Consider the following 16,901-nt stretch of genomic DNA (forward strand, 5'->3'; position numbering starts at 1 on the left):
ACAACCTTAAACAGATTGTGGAAACTTATTCAGTCCTTTTTCTTTTGTAGGTTGCAGACTAGAAATAAGAAAGTGAAAATGTTTTATCCTTTGCTAGATGAAAAGCTTCTATTTCTATTTCACCAAGTCCTTTTTATATAATTCCTTTTAATGTTCTCTTGCTTAGTTTGAAAAATAACTGATGCTCTCTCCCTCTGGTAAACTTTTAAATGCCAGCCCTAAGCAGCAATGATCACTCTCTGTTAAGCTTTTGGCTGCCAAAAATATGGCCCTCATTATATGCAAACCTGATGCCATTCTGCTTTGTGATTCAGAGTGCATCACTAATGCCCTAGGCATTTGTGAAGTAACTTAATACTGCTAAAGCACAAGGCATGACAGTTTTATCTGAAACCAAATAGTGAGAAAATGACAGCCACGAGAAAGAACATGACAGCCGTGAGTGTACCTTTTGGAATTTCAAGTACCCTAAATTGTGTATGTATTTATTTGTGATTCTTAAAAGTAGGGGAAAATTCAACATAATGGTTCATACAAACCACAGCTATAAATCCATGGCATTAAACATAATCACTGCTTTTAAACATTTTAATCACAAGCAAATATTTTGTTTGATGGTGCAATAGATTTGAACTCCAGTCGTCAGCTCACATGGCTATTTTTCACATAAATCCCATTCTGTTGACTTTTTTTGCTTGCAGGATTTGTAGCAGAATTTTTTCCCAGCACAGGGCATTAGCAGAACAATCCAATGCACATTTATTCAAAAGCAAGCCCATGGAAGTCTGTGGGACTAAGGCTGCAATCCTTGCCCTGCTTACCTGGGAATTCAATAGGGCTTGTATCTGAGTAGACATGCTCAGTATTCAAAATGGTGTGTCTCTGTTTGGAAAAACTGGTATTCTGCTGATAGTCACACTCTCCCTCCCTGTAATCAGCTGATGGAATTTTACTGCCAGTCTTGTGAGACAGCCATGTGCCGGGAATGTACAGAAGGCGAGCATGCAGAGCACCCCACGGTACCTCTCAAAGATGTAGTAGAACAACACAAGGCTTCGCTTCAAGCACAGCTAGATGCTGTCAACAAAAGGTATGGAACCTCTTCTGCAAAGTCCATGCTTTAACACACAGTGTGGTAGGAGTAGCCCCGACCTCACACTCCAGACATTGTTACCTGCTCTCTCTGCTCCGAGATCTCCAAGGGAGGGGTTCTTCCCAGGGGCCTCTGCTTTCCAAGGCAGCCAGTCTGCTTTCCAAGGCAGAATACAGTGGTACCTTGGTTTTCGAACATCTCAAAAGTTGAACATTTTGGTTTTCGACTGCCGAAAACCCAGAAGTAAATGCATCCATTTCCGAATGCGCCTCAGAAGCCAAATGGCTTCCACTGAGTGTTTCTCAATCAAATTTGCAGACCGCCTTTGGTTTTCAAATGTTTTGGAAGTCGAACGGTCTTCCAGAACGGATTACGTTCGAAAACTGAGGTACCACTGTAGAGAGAACTATATAACTGTGTTATATAAAGAACTACAACTTTCAAAAGGGGTGCCTGAGCTTGCTTTCTCTTGCCTCTTTCCCCATCCTTTTCCTTGTGCTATAAAGACTCTGTAACAGAATTCCTCTAAGAAACACTTGAAATCTGATTTGTATCTTTATCCTATTGTGATCACCAAGAATAAAAATCTTGTTGCATGATGTCACAAGGAAAAACTATGGCAATTCTATTTCAAACAGCACTTGTGATTTACACTTCCAACAGGCTTCCAGAGATAGATACAGCACTTCATTTCCTATCTGAAATTATACATCAGCTGACCAACCAAAAGACCAGCATCGTAGATGAAATTCATTCCACTTTTGATGAACTCCAGAAGACTTTAAATGTCCGCAAGAGTGTGTTGCTCATGGAACTGGAAGTGAATTATGGCCTTAAACATAAAGTAAGACCCTTGTTCTTTTCAGTCATATTTTATTTCATTTGTGGGGTATGTGATGCTACTGGGAGAAACAATGTCTGAAATCTAATCTTTAGCTGAGAGAGAGGCTAGGAAATGGCATGTTTGCCATGTAAGGTTAATTGGGAACACAATTAATCCAGCACATCCTTAAACAAATTCATTTTATCCAACAAAATTCCCTTACAAAAATGCAGAAGTGATATGTAACACTTGAGTCAGAGCTATATTTTTAATTGTTATGGTTTTTTTAATTAAAAAAACAAAAACTATGGCAACAACAACTTTATGTTGCATCGTTGTTTCATAGTTATTGGTTGTATTTTCATTTTTTACTTTTCTTTTCTGGATGTTATTAGTCAAATAGCTGTAAAAATCTTATAAATGCTAAGTGTCCCTATCTTGGGGAGTGGAGGAAATACAGTGTTCTGGGTGTTTTCCATATATCCTCATATGAAAAAGTTTATCTGTCTTCAGTTTGGCCCAAGGCTTGTTCATGTAATGCAAAAAAACAACAACAGTTTAGTTTTATGTCAAAAGAATGCCATGAACAAAAGCTCTCCAAACTGGAAGCTTTTTAAAAAAAAAAAATAATCCAAGAGAATTTAGCACTTATTTGATCAATACTATTTGGGTGTTTTGTTTTGTTTTAATAGAGGCAAACAAATTTTCTGCGACATTATTCCGTTCCAGGTCATACCTCTACATTTCCCGCGATAGATGGGAATTCATTCATTTATTTTTTGGACTACTTGGTTTAAAACTCAAATCTATATAACCACACCATTCTGTCTATCCAGGTCCTGCAGACTCAGCTTGATAGCCTATTGGAAGGACAGGAAAACATAAAGAGTTGTAGCAACTTTACAGCCCAAGCACTCAACCATGGAACCGAGACGGAAGTCTTGCTTGTTAAGAAGCAGATGAGCGATAAGCTGAACGAGCTGGCTGTCCGCGACTTCCCACTGCAGCCTCGTGAGAATGATCAACTGGACTTCATAGTGGAAACGGATGGGCTGAAGAAGTCCATTCATAATCTTGGTACTATTTTAACCACAAATGCTGTCGCTTCTGAAACAGTGGCCACGGGTGAAGGACTGAAGCAGACGGTGATAGGACAGCCGATGTCGGTCACCATCACCACCAAGGACAAGGATGGTGAGCTCTGTAAATCCGGGAACGCTTACCTCACGGCTGAGCTCAGCACGCCTGATGGGAGTGTGGCGGACGGAGAAATACTTGACAATAAAAATGGCACTTACGAATTTTTGTATACTGTCCAGAAAGAAGGGGACTTTACCCTTTCCTTGAGACTCTATGATCAGCATATCAGGGGCAGCCCGTTCAAACTCAAGGTAATCAGGTCGGCCGATGTGTCCCCTACCACCGAAGGAGTTAAGAGGCGTGTGAAGTCTCCTGGCAGTGGACATGTGAAGCAGAAAGCTGTGAAAAGACCAGCTAGTATGTACAGCACTGGCAAAAGGAAAGAGAACCCCATTGAAGATGACCTGATCTTCAGAGTAGGTATGGAGTGCTTTGCCTTCTAAATTATTTGGATTGCAATGTCCAGCTGCAAACAGAGTGTGTGAAACTATTGTTTTAGGATAAGTGTCAACACTAAGCAGGAGAGAAGAACCTGTGGCGCTCAAGCAATTGTTGGACTCCGGTTCCCATCAGCTGTAACCAGCATGACCAGATGATGGAAGCTGTAGTCCAGCAACCTTTGGAGGGTCCTTGGTTTCCCATCCCTGCCCTAGGACATTATCTAGCTCAGAGGTGTTGGTTGATCGATGGATATTCATTTGAATGAAAAGTGGCATAGACATGCATAGTGGCCTACAAACAATAACTAACAACACAATAAAACATAATAGCACATCACAGATACAGTGTGAATCATATAAAATAATTAACAAATCATCAATAAAACAGATGCAATCTACAAAACGCTACTCACAAAACATCAACTAAAAAAGAAGCTGAACAGCAAAATTACAACAAAATTCATATAATTAACAAATCAGTATGGCTTTTGTAATCTGTAAAACAATACTAACAACATTAAAAAATAGCAGCAAAACATAAGCTAAGCACTGTTAAATTCATACACACACTCTTCATGTCCCCCCCAAAATCGTAATCTCACTCTATTTGATTTGTTAAAATACATATAATATTGTTAAGCTTGTTGTAAGTGAGCCTTAGTCCCACTGTAGTTGGACTTTTCTAACTAGATGGCTCTCCCTCTAATTTTCTGTGCCAAAAGTATTGTATTTAGTAATTGTTGTATGCACTTCTGAGAATGGGTGGGGGAATCATCCCATTTATATTGCTTGTGGAGTTCATGATTCAAAAACAATATTTCTGTCACAGGACTGCTTGTTTATCTCATCCCTCAAAGGCGTATTCCAAAACCTTATGATCTTGAAAGGCAGCTGGAATTCCCTCTTGGACATTCATGCACACAGAAGTCCCTGCCCATAGTGGGGGAGAAAGGAGGGAACAACACACTGAGCTCCCCCAGAGTCCCAGACACCCCTGTGCTGGAGACTGTGGACCTTCCCCTGTTGATCTTTATATTGTATATTCATGATAATGGTTTATTTTCTCTACCCCAACCATTGTGAAGCCCCTTTCCATGCAATACAACTAGACTCCTAATGATGAAACTGCTGATTGGACCTAGAGAGTTGAAATGAGTTTTTGCAGCCATGTACTTGACTTCTTTCCTAATTGTTTTTATATGTATATCTCCTTTTAGGTACCAAAGGGAGAAACAAAGGGGAATTTACAAATCTTCAGGGAGTAGCTGCATCTACAAATGGAAAAATATTAATAGCGGACAGCAATAATCAGTGTGTGCAGGTATGCTCGTTTTTCTTCTCTTTACCCATAATGGATTGTTTTGGAAAGACACAGTATTGATCAAATGCGGAAAAGAAACATGTTCTCGGATTATAAGATCTTGATAGTGAAGGATTCATAATTTTGCGTTAAGTTCATGTAATGACTCAAATGCCACTTTCCAGTTAAAAATCCATTCATTTATTTAAATCTGCACCCCACCTTTAATCTCATGGATGTGTATACATGGATACATCTTATGTGAAAAAACTATTTTTGAAAATTACAGATATTTTCCACTGATGGCCAGTTCAAGAGTCGTTTTGGTATCCGGGGAAGGTCCCCTGGTCAGTTGCAGCGGCCTACGGGAGTGGCTGTGCATCCTTGTGGTGACATCATTATTGCCGACTATGACAATAAGTGGGTTAGCATATTCTCCTCTGATGGAAAATTTAAGGTAAGTGCAAATAAAAAAATACAAGGAAACTCACTGCCATTTTAAAATTAATAGTATGGTAAACCAACGGTTTTTCTGATGGCTTGGGGAATTGATTCTGTATTTCTTGATTGAAGAACTAACTGTTGGTGATGAGGATGGACAAATTCATGCAGATGAAATTATTTTGTTTGTTCTGAGATAGAGGGAAGGGTGGGTGGAAGACGCTAAACATTTGCCCTGGTATTGACTTAAAATCATACAGGGTGGGCATCTCATTCCGTTCTGGGCAACCTTCTGAGTGCCAGAAACAAAAGTGGATAATGTAACAAATATACATTTTTACCTTTGTACACTAGGCCACTTTCTACAACACTCTCACCCCCCCCCCCCCCGCTTCCATCCAGGCCCACAAGAGTCATTAACGGAGTTCACGGTTGCATTTTAGCCAGGCAAAAAGACAGGGTGCAAAAGCAGGGATAGTGAGTGTTGTGGCCTGAGGGGATTTCAGAGAGCCAAACAGAGAGGCATGAGGATCCCCACTCCTGATATAGATCACAATGAAAGTCATTACTACCAATCTCTTGCACTAATTTACTACAGAATCTTCTCCTAAGTATGAATATTAGCAACGCTAAAAACCCAGAGAACATTACAGCAGTCCAAATGAGTGTATGTTTAAAGCAACTTTAATCTCTTTCTTTGCTCCTGTAGACAAAAATTGGATCTGGAAAGCTCATGGGACCAAAAGGTGTTTCTGTGGATCGCAATGGGCACATCATTGTGGTGGACAACAAAGCATGTTGTGTGTTTATCTTCCAGCCAAATGGAAAAATAGTAACCAGGTTTGGAAGCCGAGGCAATGGAGATAAGCAGTTTGCAGGTATCAGTTGCTGTCTAATATGCATTTTCTTTTATCCAGATTGTGTGTGTGTGTTTGAGCATGCTGAAAAAGCATCACTCTTAACTTCACCACCGTAAGCAAGACACAATAAATAGACTGTAGTCCATTAGTGCTGTCACATGTCCACAATTTCCTGGACATCACCAAAACTTTGACAGCTTTGCCAAGAAAAGCTCAACAACATTTTGAAATATGGCAACCCTCTGGTCCAGGCATGTCCAAAGTCCTAATCCAGCCCGCTGGCTAATTTAATCCGGCCCCTGTGGCAGTCTATTTCTTGGGGTAAAATCCAAAAAAAAACTTGAACTTTCACCTTTGGTTGGCCTTTTGGTTGGCCCTCACAGCCTGTTACTTCATCTGGCCCTCTTTGAAAAAAGTTTGGACACCACTGCTCTAGTCCATGAACAGTCATGTAGTAATAAACACACACAGCTTTATTGTGGTCTATAGACCCAAAATACACAGTACAAAAATAGTATATAAATTTGTTTGTCAGGAGACTGTTGTATTTGCTTTTCTAAACAGGAGACATACAATTGCTTTTTCTTTTTTAAAAAAGGTACTACAGGGGCTCAGTAAATACATGGGTTGAGTGCATACCATACATTTAAAGTACATTATTTTGCTTAACTAATAATGGGAACTGCAGTTTATTAAGGATGCTGGGAATTGTAGCTATGTGGGGTGTAAACTGCTTTTCCCAAACAGTCTTGAGAACTGTAATCCTCCCCCCCAATTTTATTAATCTGGATTTTCAAGATAGCCTGCAAAGGAGAACCATAAAACAAATATAAAACAGATCAAAAACATCAGCAACAAAAGCAATCATAGCAACAGTAAAAATACAAAAAGCAGTAGATATAAAATCAGTGAAAACCCTGAAATGTGGGCGTAATTTTCACTCTAGTTGTTCCTTAGGCCTTTGGGGTGAGGGGAAGCAGACTTTCAGGAACAACAAAACTCCTCTGGTCTGACTCCTGTGGTTTGCTGATCATGTCTCGTTTTAAGACAGAGGGAGTCAATGTGATGATCTCCACAACTGGCTGGACCCCAATTCCCATCAGCCCCAGCCAGCATGACCAAGAACAAGAAGCATGCTCACTTGCAGATGTTAAAAACAAATTTTAAGTAGTCTATTGTTCAACTTGGAAGTTGTACTAAACATTTAGTGGGTGGAAACCAGTCAAACTGGTTTTGAAGCTGGCCAGGTAGAAACCTTTTTATTTATTGTTCTCTAGAGTACTTGTACTGTGCCCAAGTTCATAATTTTATTGAGTTTATAGCTGATTATGTTCTTCTTCAGCCATTAACGTGTGACAGTGAATGCAGCAACATGTAGAGATCAAAATGGAACCTTGAAGCACCACCTGGTGCTGCCTTTTCCAGAGCCACCTCCAATCAGGCATGCTGCTAGCGCATTGGTCCACATCAACCATTTTGATCAGAACCCGCATGCAAACTGCTACTTCACATGGACTGAAATATTGTTGTCATGATTTATCTTTCTTCCTGCATTGAACTTCCTTCCTTCCCTTATCACAGGGCCTCATTTTGCAGCCGTCAACCACAATAATGAAATTATTATTACCGATTTCCACAACCACTCAGTCAAGGTACGATGCTGTTACTTCTTCATAAAATATAAAATCCCATTGACAATGCATTGAAGCCATTACTCCCAATATGTAGTTAAATTCACAGGTGTTGTGCATCAGCCAACAAGAAATAATTGATTACGTTTAGAGGTGGGGAAATACTTGGATTAAGTCTCTTGCTTTGCTCTTTTAAAACAAAGCTGTGTATGTTCTTTTAAATTGATTCAAGAAGTACAAAGTTGGATCTCTAGAAAGGAGCTCTTTGAGTCGTTTCACACTATCATTTTGACATGCTAATTGTCACCTGGAGAAAGTTACTCTTGTGCCAAGTATTCAGGATACTCTGGGTCACTTAACATAATTGCAAAATTACTACATAGAAGTAAGCCATATGTGCCATTGACTGCACAGGAAGCTACATTATACAAAGCTGGAAGGAGGAATTTGATGGACCCTGGTCCATCTACTGCAAATCATCCAGAGATCTACCAATAGATGTCAGTCTGCCTTCTGCCCACCCTGCGCTCAGTGACCATTGCTGCACCCTACAGAAACTGTACAGAGACCTTTCCAAGTGGGTTCTGTGATAAAAGTAATGTGTAGAACAAAGCCAAGAGCAACAGGAAGGCACAGTCCCACGTGGGCAAGAGAAATGTGGCAGGGGCTATTATAGGGCTTCTTTCAATCTACATACAGCTGAGAAGTATAACTCTTAAGTTGGAGCTAAATGGGCAATTTTGAATTGAGACTGTTTTTTATAGGCTTCTGGAATTAGGCAGGAAATAACAGTTCCTGTGGTTTGGATTACAATGAAGGAAGCAAGACCACAGGAGAGACCCTAAGTAGATTGTTGGCAGAGTTTAGCAGCAGAGGGGGCTCCTATTTTAATAAACATATACCCTGAGAAGCAGCAATTGTTCAGCAATGCAGGATTTCCTAATGACAACAGAAGTTTTCAGTTCTATCGCCAGGCTCTGGCAAACAAGGAAATAAAATATGTTAGAAATCTTGACTGAAAATGGGGAAGAAATTTCATTGCCATCCTGCTAATAAAATGGAAGGGAACTCAAAGCCAATCTGGATTAAGCTCCTGGTTCCAAAGGTACGGCCCAGCACATGGTTTTCAAAATACACTGTGGCCAGGATTGTAGCTAACATCCTCCCTTCCTTCTGGCTTCCCCAGCAATACTGGAATGGGCAAGGGCAACTTTCCAAACCTTTCTCTGTAATTGTTGTGGCCTTGCTGCTCAGGGAATATTTTCGACAAACTGATTTGTAGTATAAATAGAAAATGGCCTTGACCTTCTGCTAACACCTACGTAAATGTTGCCACATTTCATTTACAAAGGACAGTCTACTATGTATCATACCCAAAATACAGGGAAATGGAAGCATGCAAATATAATTTTATTGAGAAGCATGGATTGTATTATAAAGTTGTCATGAAGCCAAGCTTTCGTGCATACTTATGCTTCTGTTTTTTAAAACACACACACACAATTAGCTAACAGAAACAGTTTAATTTTAAATTGCTAGGAAAGCAAATCCTCCCCCCCCCCTTCAGCTCTCCATGCGTGGGAATGTTACTGATTACAGTGAAAGGAAACCCCCATGTGGGAGGGAGGATGCACTAGGAAATTGGATTTGGGGCTCTTTTAAAAAATGGGCATATATGACATTAATTCTGTGATACTGGGCATCTTTCAATTTTTGGAACTGGAAAAAAAAACGTTTGCATGATGGGACTTCTAGTTTCTCTTCCCATCCTCCAGGCCCCCCCAACACCTCCCCAACAAATCTGTTCTGGAGGGACACCCCAACCCTCCAGAACAGATGTTGGGAGCATACAGAGGGCTATTGGGAAGAGGAGAATAAGAAGGAACTGCATTGCGCAAATGAGTGTGTAATGCTAACCATGGTTTGGCACTATGGACACGAGTTGGAGTGAGCATGAGTGAGACTTTGACTTGTATGCCCTCCCTCTTCATATGCAGCTGGGAGGAGGACTTTGGCAGCTTTACTTTCCCTAAACTGGGTTGCCATTGTGTGCAAACCAAAGATAGTGGTTGATATCTAATTCTGGCCTGTTTCAAAACAAGCCAGCTACAAACTCTGCTCCTTTGAACCTGGCTTCTTAAATTAACCTGGGTGCTCCCCACCCTCATTGAATCACCATTTTTGGTTTGCTTGCAATTATAAGATTAGGAGAAAGCGAAAGTCAGTTCTGATGGAAACCCACTCTCCCAGCCACACAGAAGGAGGGGAGGGGAGAATGCATGAGCTTGAGTCACTATGGCTTATTCTAGCTTGTGCCTGCAATACCAAACAATGGCTTGCTGCTACATGTGCAGAGATGTGCAGTGCAATCCTATATGTGTTTGCAATAGGATCCTGTTACTGAAAAATAAAAAATGATTTTTGTGTGTGTGAGAATAATTTCTTCTTGCAAGCAAATCCTGAACTGTAACCAGGGTTTGTTTGTGGCTTACCACACATGCTTTGTTTGGGAGAGATAAGCAATGAGTCCGGGTTCACACTTAACACGAAGCCACCATGGCTTAGCTCCCAGTAGCACAGCAACAGTAGGCTTAAGACCCTTGTTTGTTCAGCTAAGCCATTGTGTGTCAGCAGCTTAGGAAGGCTTTAATATTTTAGGCTTTACAAAACAACAACTTGCTGATTTCTTCTTGCACAGATTGCTATAATTTTCTTCTGCAGACAGTACTGTCATTTTTGGTTGGTTTAACTATACTTTTGTCTATGACTTGGTTTCTTCCTGTTGCCTCAGAAAGGGAATGTTTGTTTTCCATTAAGTTTTGATTTATATGTCTGAGGATGATAACTATTTAATTTTGGCTTTAGGCTCTTAACCTTCATCATCAAGTACTATATAATTTGTGTCTTGATTTATTTATTTTAATTTATTCAGGTATTTAACCAGGAAGGTGAATTCATGTTGAAATTTGGATCTAATGGAGAAGGGAATGGACAGTTCAACGCTCCAACAGGAGTAGCTGTAGATTCTAATGGAAATATTATTGTAGCAGACTGGGGAAACAGTCGAATACAGGTGAACAAGTGATTTTTAAGTCAGTTGGCTCAGTATGATGTATGTTGTTTGGATGGGGATGTTTCCTCATCTTCGGGTCCAAGCATCCTATCTCTAAAATGTTCAACTACAACACAGTCTCTTGCATATTTACAAATGAAGTAAGAGTCCCATTGACTTTCCAACTCGGTCTTCCTCTGAGATAAGCATTGCACCTTATTGTGCTCAGGAGAGAAAATATCAATGAGTAATGCAGTAGCTGTGTAGTTAAGGGAAGGGGAACTTGTGGCTCTTCAGCTGGTAAGAAGCATATGTCAGGATTAAAGGTGTGCCCATCTTAGGAACTAAACACATCCTTCTGAGAGGAGTGGAAACTCCAGTGCATGACTATATTATCTCCCCTTGTACCCAATAAAAGGACTCACAACAAGATCTGAATTAAAGAATGATTTAATGTAAGGGGAGTGCCAGCCTGTATGTTAGGAAAGAATTCTAAAATAAACCTCTTAAGTCTTAACAAGCATAACGTGAGTCCAGGTTCTTATTTCTAAGAACCCCAAGCCTCTAAACACAACAACAGCAAGAAGTGTTTCCTGTTCTAACCTGGTAGCAGACAACTAGATAGGGCAGAGCATAGATAATAGATTGATTCAATTTAAAATACTTGGATGTTTTGCGTTTCAGGACAAAACCCTCCTAAGGCAATTTACAAAAGATAATTACTCCATAAACCAAGTTCCAATATACCTATAAAACCCAATTACAGAAAAACTTAAGAACAGCAGCAGCTGTTTCAAGCAATTTAGTACCCAACCCAGGGCACTTTTAAGAGATTGGAGTTCAAAACAGTTTTTTAAAATTTATATAAAGATGGGCCATGCATACTGAGAGAGAATTCCAAGGTTATTTGGGCCACTGTTGAAAAGGCTCTGTCTCTGATGCCCACCAGTCTGGTGGCTCTTAAAGGCAGGTCTGAGAGTTTTCTATGGGTGCAGGTACCCTTCAGGTAACCTGTTCCCAAAATTTTTAGAGCTTTAAAGAGCAATGCCAGTGCTTTAAATTAAGCCTGAAAATGATTAGAAAGTATTGGTGTCTCTATGCTCTGAGCCTAGGTCCCAGCAAGCATCCTTGAAGCTGCATTCCTGTTGTTGTTGTTGTTGTTGTTGTTGTTGTTGTTGTTGTTGTTATACCCGCCCATCTGACTGGGTTTCCCCAACCACTCTGGGTGGCTGTGAACTATCTCTAAATACAGCCTCAGGCAGATTAAATTATGTCAGTCTAGTCTGGGTGTGACCATGGCAGACTTTCAGCAGATAGGGTCGTAGCTGGTGACTTTGCCACCTTCTACAATTCTATTTACTTCATGTGAATCTGTGTGGCTGCCTGCATTTATGCATATTAGCTTCTAGGTATCCACAGTTCACTGTCTTTGGCTGACATTCTCTCTTTGCCTTTTTCGCAGGTTTTTGATGGGAGTGGATCCTTTTTATCCTATATTAACACATCCGCCGATCCACTTTATGGTCCGCAAGGTTTGGCCCTTACTTCAGATGGTCATGTTGTAGTTGCAGACTCTGGCAATCACTGCTTCAAAGTCTATCGATACTTACAGTAACAACTGCGGTGGCTCCTGCTCAAGAAGTTACTAGCCTCTGAGGGCCAACATAGATCTTTTTTTGTGTGTAGGATGTCTACTTCTTAAATATTTCAATTTTAATACTGAAGGAGTCTCCAGTTTTTGTTTTTTTTAATTTCCAAACCTACCTTGTTTACATAGGACTTGCACCTCATACGTTACGCACTGAACTGATTATAAGGATTAATAAATAAGACCCTCTTCCCTCCCCACCGAATTTAGAGACAATGGGATACTAGATATGTGAACTGCAGCTTGTAGATCAGGCATTCATGTAATTGACTGGGGGGGTGAGGTTCTGAAGGAGGGAAAAGAATTTTAAAAGCAACATGATCTAAAGCGTTTATTTAACATGTGAATGGGAGCACTTGTTTAAAGCTTCCATTTTTGGAAATTGTTACTGTAGAGCATTATTTAACCCAGCAGGAAGTCTGGGAGTCTTCTAGATCGCATAGCGCTAGTAAGTATTACACTTGTAACATTCTTCAGTCTTAGTAACCGTAATGAGTAGTTTCTTTTAGTAAAGAGATATGGTTAGCCCTTCCTGTCAGACCTAACACAGCTTAACTTCTAGCACTACAAAAATCAATGCAAACTTCTTGCCCTCTGTGGGATTGATGTACATGTTTATCAATTTTCCTATTGCTCAGTGTGTGTTGTAGGGATTTTCCCGGAAACCTGAAACTTCTAAAAAGCTATGGGAATATATTCCAGTAGGGATAGATTACTGCTGGCACTTCATAAAATCAGTTTCCTATTAGCACTGTACTGATTCATTAGGAAGTTAATTGCCATTATGTCAACCTTGCTAGCTTCACACCTGACACCCAAGTTTCAGACAGGTTCTTGCTATGGTTTATGAAAGCAATCTGCTTTGTTCCAATTGCCCATTTTCACATAGGATAATAAGCCACACATGTACCACATCTGAGGGCCTGCCTTGTGCAACCAAAGGAGAGTTTGGTGGTCAACAGTTTTTTTTGTTTGTTTGTTTCATTTTGGATAAAATCAAGGGTTACCAAAGCAGGTGTGCATTTGTTTGAATTCCAGAAAGACTGAGCACCAGAATTAATTGAACAAGTCTTGGAAGATCCTTATGAGTGCGAGAGTGTTCTACAGAGGGATTTCAAAAACTGTTCATGACTTCCTCCCTCATATGCGCATGTAGTGTGGGGAACAAAAGAACAAGGAGCATAAATGTAGGTGATAACAAACAGGAATGTGCATAACCCTGTGTATGAGAGAATGTTCTGAAAGGGTCTATTTCCCTCTCTTCCCCTTCCCACATACAAGTCTTGCAACTTATAGTTATCAGATTCACCTCAGTGCTTGCAATGTGTTTTCTCCTTAAGTTATTTCCATCAAATACACTTTTGCCTACGTTGTTACATCAAGTGAGAAAAATACATTTGACAGCAGTGTGGGGTCACGAATTGCCTCCGGCCTTACGCAAAAAGATTCCTGATGGTGTGGTTCGTGAATCCCAAATTTTACGTTTTTCATCTTGATCTTTAGTTTGACCTATCAGGGTGGAATCTTAATATCAGCCAGCCTGCACCTTTGGGGTGGGTAGAGCCTTAAAACATTTAAATAATGAGTACAATGAGAAGACTTGCAAAAATGAAGATTATTACCTACTTTGCCCACAATACAGTAGCTAAAAAGTTGGTTGTTTTAAACTAAGGAATAGATAAGCACTGTTTAAAGGCTTTTACTCCTTCTCACTTACTGTTATAAAATAAACATCTTAAATGAGTAATGCTAAGAATCTAAATTTATGGTTCCTGGATTAATATTTTTGAGTGTCTGCAAAGGCAATAGACAGACACTGCATGCTGTTAGTCTGAACCACTGAACCACCTTGAAATCTATTTAAATTCTTTGTGAAAAGGGATATCCTATTTACAATTTTATATGTATTTATTAAGCCATGCAAGCAAAAAAAAAACAAAAAAAAACCTTAAGCTGTCTCGTAATTGTTATTGAACTTTTAATATAAAGGAACTCACAAACTGTTAAGTATGTTATTACTATAGACGTAATTCACAACATATTGTCAAACCAATCTGGCTTAAAATTTTAGATGCTTATGCTTTTATAAACATGTTCTTGTGACAAAAGGAAATATTCACTTGAATGTTACTGTTCTTAGTTCAGCAATTTCTTAAACTGGATCTAGGAGCACAACTGTCCATCATGATACCTTCTCACTTCAAGTGAAGATCTGTGCTCACATCTCAATGGAACTTTTGTAGGAGCCCTTCCCAGTGAATTGTATTAGGGAAGCATCCAAACTTAAATTGTTATAAATTCACACTTGGAGACCATTTCATGCATGCGGACATTGTCCTTCAAATGCTTTCCTAAAGTAATTGTTTCTTAATCCTAGTAAATAATACCTTAGTAATGTTGTATGTACTACCAACTCAAATTTTAATTATTGCTTATTTCCTTTACAACAAAGCTAACATATGTTAAGGGTAATGTGGCCTTTCCCTCAATATCTAACTTTTTTAAAAAAAGATCCTGGTTCTTCCTTGATGAATTGTTAAGATTTATAATCTGTTGGTGATGCACACTATTTACAAACTGGTGCTAGTCTGGAGCATTGTTGAATTTCATGTTTTTGCCAGATGATATTTTGAAAGCTTAGCAACATCAGCTAACCGAGCAGGGGGCAAAATGAGCGTTTGAAAATTAGCTAGCAATAATCAAAATGTTTCTTGCTCACCAATTTCCAGTTGTTCACAATTGTTGCCCTTTACCTGGTTAGCTGATGGAAGAAATGAAAAATAACCATTGTATAAATGTAACTTCTTTTTTTTAAGTCATTTTTGGGGGGCCGGGCAAACATTTGCCAGAATTACAGAGTTTACAAAGGCAGGGATAAGGCACCTGTGGCTCTGCTGATATTGTTGGACTCTTAACTTTGATCAGCCCCATGGGCCAGTGATCAGAGATGATGGAATCTGTATTGCAACATATGAAAGGCCACACATTCCCAATCCCTGATCATGACCCATCCCCACTTACACTGCCAAACCCACAGCCTAGGACACATCTGCACTACAGACTTAAGATGGATTGGTAGTAAAAGGTTGCCCCATGGTGTTTTTTTGGTGATTCTGGTTTATGTTTGCAGTGTCCATCTTCTGTCAAGTGGTGCCCAAAGGTAGAGTAATAAGTAGTAAATGCATCACGAGCAGTGCAAGTACATGTGTTTAATTAAGGTAAACACTTGCTAAAAATAAGCCTAAAAATGTTGTCAGTTCATTTTTCAATAAACTTGCAAACTGTACATTGAATGATTTTTTTAAACTGTAAAAAAGGAAAACTGATAAATACTAGTAAAGTTTTTACACTGATTTAAAGTTTCAGCAAAGTAGCGAGAAAAATATTGTCTATTGTTGTTGTCCTTTGTAAACATTACAGGGCTTTCAACTTTACAGCTGATTTTTTTCTTTGATGACTAAGGATCTAGTGTTGCCATAATGAAAACAAGTGCCCATTAAGTTATGCTTGTTGTGTGAGGAAATGAATTTTTTAATTTTCTTTTTAATGGATGACAGTAAGAAACAAAATGTTAATGTCCATTGAAAATGCTGTTGAAGATGAACTGTGAGCAATGATTTTCAAGGTCTGTGTTTGGAGAATGTATGGAAGATGTTTGTATTTAGCATAGGATGATTCCAAAATGGTGGTAGTTTCCGATGAATGTACCACGCTTAAGTGGATGTTTGTGAGCAACACAGCCTTAACCCTGGTGGTTTGCTTTCTTGCTTTATGACATGGGAATGTTCCATAATGTGCATCGTGTATTGTAATCTCCCTGCGCTAGAAACTGAATTGTTCAATATGTTGTACCTTTCCAGTCCTTGGAGTGAACGACTTTTTTTGTACATTCCAGCTTTGTAAGCCAGTTTCATATGTTTTGTTTAAAGAATGCTATAAAGTCTTGCACTCTCTGAAAACGATGCTGAAGTATCTTAAGTCAATTTTTCTTTCTTTCCCACCACAGCCATGCACCCTCTCTTGTTGAGAAGAAATATAAACTATGTCTAGTTAAGGCTGAGGATGAAAGGTGTTCATTGAAGAGTGTTTGTGTGTAGGTTTAGCTTTGTGTATGCCATGGTATTTTTATGCTTTATCTAACAGAGAAAGCTGAAAAGAAAATACCTTGTGTTGGAACAATAGGAAAATTCAGTCAAATGTGTATCTTTTATCATGCACAAACCCCAGAAATAAAAATAAATGAATAATGTGTGTTTCCTTTTTTTTTTTACAATGTTGTATTGATTTGTTTGTATTGCTTTGTTGAGCACTTCTTGTTAATAGGGCAGAAGAAGAAGAATATATACTGAAGAACATAATTTTATAACACATATACCGAGAAGCAGAGAGGAAGGCATTCTAATGAACATTAGGTCATCTCCACACATACGTACACCCAAGGCATAGAGGATGTGCTAAGATCACCACTTCAGG

General features: G+C 39.3%; 1 protein-coding gene across 6 annotated transcripts in view; it reads left to right on the plus strand.

Moving 5' to 3' along the window:
* The window catches only part of TRIM2 (tripartite motif containing 2), a 52,542-nt gene extending 35,867 nt beyond the window's left edge, over window positions 1-16,675 (plus strand). For all 6 annotated transcript variants that reach the window (XM_083519990.1, XM_083519992.1, XM_083519988.1 and 3 more), the window contains exons 4-12: window positions 939-1,090; window positions 1,757-1,937; window positions 2,753-3,476; window positions 4,714-4,817; window positions 5,086-5,253; window positions 5,947-6,115; window positions 7,679-7,749; window positions 10,661-10,801; window positions 12,243-16,675. In XM_083519990.1, the coding sequence (XP_083376116.1) occupies window positions 939-1,090; window positions 1,757-1,937; window positions 2,753-3,476; window positions 4,714-4,817; window positions 5,086-5,253; window positions 5,947-6,115; window positions 7,679-7,749; window positions 10,661-10,801; window positions 12,243-12,395 (1,863 nt within the window). In that variant the 3' untranslated portion in view covers window positions 12,396-16,675. The remainder of the gene's footprint in view (window positions 1-938; window positions 1,091-1,756; window positions 1,938-2,752; window positions 3,477-4,713; window positions 4,818-5,085; window positions 5,254-5,946; window positions 6,116-7,678; window positions 7,750-10,660; window positions 10,802-12,242) is intronic.
* Window positions 16,676-16,901: the final 226 nt, after the last annotated feature.

The sequence above is a fragment of the Podarcis liolepis genome, assembly GCF_965112155.1.
Source record: "Podarcis liolepis genome assembly, chromosome: 9".
Taxonomy (NCBI): Eukaryota; Metazoa; Chordata; class Lepidosauria; order Squamata; family Lacertidae; genus Podarcis; species Podarcis liolepis.